General features: G+C 38.1%; 1 protein-coding gene across 1 annotated transcript in view; it reads right to left on the bottom strand.

The window, feature by feature from the left end:
• The window catches only part of DHX29 (DEAH (Asp-Glu-Ala-His) box polypeptide 29), a 64,790-nt gene that overhangs the window by 35,995 nt on the left and 23,531 nt on the right, over positions 1-5,264 (bottom strand). Inside the window, exons 7-8 of the mRNA XM_006889559.1 lie at positions 2,881-3,007; positions 2,298-2,456 (exon numbers count right to left, since the gene is read on the bottom strand). Coding sequence (XP_006889621.1) covers positions 2,298-2,456; positions 2,881-3,007 — 286 coding nt within the window. The remainder of the gene's footprint in view (positions 1-2,297; positions 2,457-2,880; positions 3,008-5,264) is intronic.

The following is a 5,264-nucleotide window of genomic DNA, read 5'->3' as shown; positions in this document are numbered from 1 at the left end:
AACAACAACAACAACATCTTGAGGAATTCTTGCATTTTTGTAAAATACTTAAGATACTATCCATGTAATACGCTGAATTGTTTGGTAGACTCCCCTGAACGTAAAAAAATATTTTGAAAAAATAGAAAAATATAAGTCAGATGTCATATCTTTACTTAATAGCTGTCACTACTATTACAAGAGAGCTCTGGTGGCCTAGTGGTAAGGAATTGTGCTGTCAACCCAAAGATGCCAAGTATTTGCCAACCAGGTACCTTTGTACCTACAAAGGTACATGGTTTGAGCCTACCAGCTGCTCCATGGGGAAAAGATGTAAAATCTCCTCCTGTATAATCTACGGCCTCTGAAAATCTACTAGAGGATTCCAACTCTCCAGGAGACAACAACAACACTGCTACCATTACAACCACCATCTAAAGCGGCTTCCTATTACATATAAAATCAAAGCCAAACTCATTATTATTGTCATGGTTCATTTCTGCCTATCTCTTGCCATTTCCCTTATGATCATGAACTATGTTGTAGCCACTAGCCATCAGTCAATTCCTCAAATGTACTGGATCTTACTGGTCCAACTCTGTAGCCACTAACAATGTGTTAGGAAACTCTGCTGGCCTGGTGGAAGAAACTGCGCTGCAATTCTGAAGGCACACATTCTGAATACATACACCAGCCATTCCGTGGGAAAAGGATGGGCAGTCTCCGCCTGGGCGATTTACTGCCTCTGTAAACTCACTAGAGGGTCAGCTAAAGGTTGGTTTCAACTTGATGGTATCAACAACAACATGTTAGGGAGTTCTAGTGGCCTAGTGGTAAGAAGCTATGCTGCAGTCCTGAAGGCACACGGTTTGAATCCACCAGCAGCTTCACAGGGAAGTATGGACATGCTCATCCTGTGTGATTAGCTGCTGCTGAAAACCTGCTGGAGGCTCAGTTATGCATCAGTTCCAACTGGAAAGCATACAGCATGCTGCTATTTAAATTGAGAAATTTCTTACTTGCATTAGTCACATTTTAAATGCCCAGTTGTCTCACTTGGTTAGTGGCCACCACTTTGTGCAGAAGCTATCAGAACATTAGACAGAAAACACATCACAGAAAGTTTGTTAGACAGTGCTGCTTTAGGCTCTTTCTCCCTGACATTTCCAATGATTCCCTGTTTGAAAGGCTCTTTTCATCAACTCATCTCTAGACTATAACCTGCTCATCTGTCATATCTCAAGACAAAAGTAATCCACATGGTCTCTCCACACTGAGTGCTTTTGTTATTCTCTATGATTGGAAGCCCACTTATCTTCCCTACAAAAACAATGTATCTGATGAGGGCAAAGACTATCTTATTTCGCTCATTAGTGTACATATACCACCTGACATTATACAGAGTAAGAATTCAGTAAGTACTGAGAAACAAACATTACATTTATATCTGTCTGGAATCACTTTTATTCATACCACATTAGACATCAAGCGGGACAACACTAAAGTTTAAGGATGAATAAGAAATACCCTTAAAAGAACTGACACGAGGGTCATATTAGACTAACTATATGATGGTCTTAAAGACCTTGTGCCAACTACAGCAATAATCACTATGGTGGCACAGTCCTTAGGGAGTTGCAATCTCATCCAAAGACTGCACTTCTTTGGCAGTTCGAATCCACAAGCAATTTCTTCTTGTGCAATTTACAGCCAGGGGAAACGGAAGGTCAGCTATAAATTGGTTCTGACTCAAGGGCAATAAGTAACAGGTATCAGTAACCACCGGAGCTTCCTCTGGGGTATCAGACTGAGCAAAAGACGGCATCATGAAATAACATTAAAGAGTGAGGAGCTGCATCACACACTTGGAAGAATTTGTCAATACTTGATCTTAGCCAAAAGGCCGAGAAGCGATTGGAAGAATTTGTCAATAAAGTAGAAAGGCTGCTTGTGGCAAAGTGTCAAAGATTTTGAAGGCCACACAGAAGGCTGTGAATTTGTTACTGATACCAGTAACATTAAAGTGTTTTAATATAAAATTAACAATTAAATCTGTGTTATTAAAAAAATATTCTGGCAAGAATATGGAGAATGTGTTGGAGAGAGATGAGATTGAGGCAGTACATTCTAAATGACAAAATACAAGTTATCATAATTGTAATTCTTTTTCTAAGACACCTTCTAGAAAGCCCAATTTTACTGCTATGTTATATAATTCACACCATTGATGCAAGGTAAAATAAAATTGTGTAATTTTTAAAACACACACACACATGCACACAAAATTTACACCCTGGACAAATTTTCTTTCATTTTACCTTTGCTTTCTTCAGTAGCAGTGACAGACTTTTCAAATAAGTTAAAGTTCAAAGCATTTTCCTCTTCTACAGCCAAAGGAGGTTTTTTCTTTTCATTCTGCTGATGTGAAATCTTTATGGCTGGATTGAATACTGGATGGTCTTCTAAAGTTTCCATTTCTACCAAGAAGAAAAAAAAATATTTTCATATATTTGCTTTATATGCCTTTTGGCTTTGAAAAGTTGTTTAAAAAAACCCACAGAATTCAGAGATAATTTATTAACTGTCACAGTCTATGCTAAAATGGTTATAAAAAGTTATTTAACAAATGTGGAACTAGATCTTCATTTCAAAGAAATATTCATGGGAATTGTATCCACCTCCTCTTAAATGCACATGGCATTTTCTGGTATAAATTAGGGATTAGCAAACTGCCATCTGTAGGGCAAATTAAGCCTTACCACTTATTTTTGTCTGACTCAGAAACTAAGAATTATTTTTACAAAAAAACACATAACCAAAGAGGCAAACTCCATCTCAGGAAAGTTAACAACTAAAGCACAATTACATCAACACATCTAAAAATTGGAAAGTGTTAGTTACCTCTTTGGAATTTCCTTATTTTCTCTTGAGCTTCTCTTTGGCCTGATTTGTTTTTTTCTAGTTTAAAGGTAGCTGCTTGTTCTTTTGCATCCTTCAGTTTTGCTGCAAGGTGCAAGTATCTTTCATTCTGTTCCAAATAAGATGAAGAGGGAAAAATGGAGAGAAAGTTTATCAGTGGTCACTAAGTTGTACTAAACCTCTTGATCCTCCTGTGATCAATTGATTTTGAGAAAGAAACTACGTTTATCCAGTAAGGAAAGAACTTTAATACATGGTGTCGGGCCAAATAGATTTCTAAAAAAAAATGAACCTGGACTCATACTGTCTACCATTTTACATAAATTCAAACTGGATAGGAGATTTCCATGAAGAAAGCAGAACAGTAAGATTTTTAGAAAAAAATACAGAGGTCTGTTTTTAAATATCAAGTTCTATTTTTAAAATAAGATTCTTATATATAGCACCAAAAACACAAGGAAGAAAAGACAAAATAGGTAGTGGAACCTCATCAAAACCACAAAAAAAATCCCAAACAGGTTTGGTTCAAAGGAACTTACGAAGAAAGTGAGGAGACACACCCTGACTGGGAGGAAATTTTTGGGAAGCACATACTGAATAAGGCTTTACAATTTAGGGTATCAGCTGGCCCAGTGGACAGAAAGCCAAAGGTGGGTGACTTTTAATTCACTGCCCTCAGGCCTGTCTTTCATTGTTTTTGTTCGGACATTCCTCTAGGTCTTATAGCCCTGGTGTACAAGTTGCCGTACTGAGTTCACTTGTGGTTGCTGTGAGGCTGAACACCGTGACACTGGTGTGTCAAATCTGTTAATGATTGGCTACCCAATGCGGACAGAGAGCGGGGTGGAGTGCCCCGATTAAAACAAGCTTGGAAGGAGGAGTGGCATCCACTTCCATAATAGCTTGCCTCCGGAAACTCTATGAACCTAGAGAGAGGATGAAAGGCACCCAAGTGTCGAGGACTCTCCTTCATAGGGTCGCTATGAGTCGCCTGCGACTTGAAGGCACTTAACAACAACTTGAATTTGAACAAAAAGACAAAGAATCAAATTAAAAAAGAAAAACGGGCAATGGATTTGAAGTTACTTATGCAAGGAAAAACAACAATTAATCCACAAGCACATGCTCAATGTAATTGTCTTTGTTATTAGGTGTCATTGAATCAGTTCAGACTCATAGCAACCCTACATACAACAGAATTAAGCCCTGCTCAATCTTGTGTTATCCTTGCAATCTAGGCTGTGCTTAAGCCCACAGCTGGAGTCACTGTATCAATCCATCTGCTTTAGGGTTATCCTCGCTTTCTTTATCAGGTTTGACTTCCTTTTCTGGGGCCTGTCCTGTCCTAATAAGATGATTATAGTATGTGAAACAAAGTCTCAGCATCCTTGCTTCTAAGGAGCACTCTGGCTGTACCTCTTCTAACACAGATTTGTTTGTTGATTTGGCAGTCTCTGGTTTATTCAATATTCTTCACCAGCACGATAAATCAAAGTTATCAATTCTTTGGCCTTTCTTATTCATGGTCCAACTTTCCTATTCACACAAAGCAATTAAAACCATCATGGCTTTGGTCACGCACATCTTTGTCTTCAAAGTGATATCCTTGCTCTTTAATACTTTAAAGAGGTCCTTAGTAGTACATTTGTGCAGTGCAATGTCTTGACTTCTTGACTGCTGCTTTCATGGGTGTTGACTGTGGATCCAAGTTAAACATTTGACAATTTTCATCATTTCTCTGTTTATATTGTTTTGGTTCTGACTCATAAAAATCCTATATTCAACAGGATGAATTGCCTGATTCTGTGCCATCCTCATAACTATTGCTATGTTGTATTATGTCGTGTTCGAAGAGCCTCACAGCTAACCCTACAGCAGGTTATCAGAGGCAGTAAATCACATGGGAGAAAACTGTCCATCTTCCTTCTTGATAGCAGCTGGTGGATTTGAACTTCTTGTTTTTGGCTTAGCAGTGCAACTCCTTACTATCAAGCCAGCAGAGCTCCCTGTGGCTGTCAGAACCGAATACTGCATCCATTGAGAGAATGTTTTCTCCTTTGCTTACCCTCTACTTTCCCCAACATGACGTTGTTCTCCAGGGATAGGTTTCTCCTGAAAACATGTCCAAAGTAAGTGAGACAGAGTCTATCCATCTTTACTTCAAACAAAGTATTTGGTGTTAGGGAAATGCAATTCAAAACCGTAACATCTAAGATGTAAAAAAATTAAATAACAGGTGTTCAGAATGTGGAGAAATTAAAACCCTTATTCTTTGATTCATTAAAGTATGATTTATTCAAGTAGAAATGCATTAAAATTTAAGTGTAGAGATTAGTCTGATAAATGTATACATCTAAATAACCACC

This window comes from Elephantulus edwardii, unplaced genomic scaffold (assembly GCF_000299155.1).
Source record: "Elephantulus edwardii isolate Elephantulus edwardi_28Jun2011 unplaced genomic scaffold, EleEdw1.0 scaffold00079, whole genome shotgun sequence".
NCBI lineage: Eukaryota > Metazoa > Chordata > Mammalia > Macroscelidea > Macroscelididae > Elephantulus > Elephantulus edwardii.
This window is presented reverse-complemented; position numbering and strand designations above follow the sequence as displayed.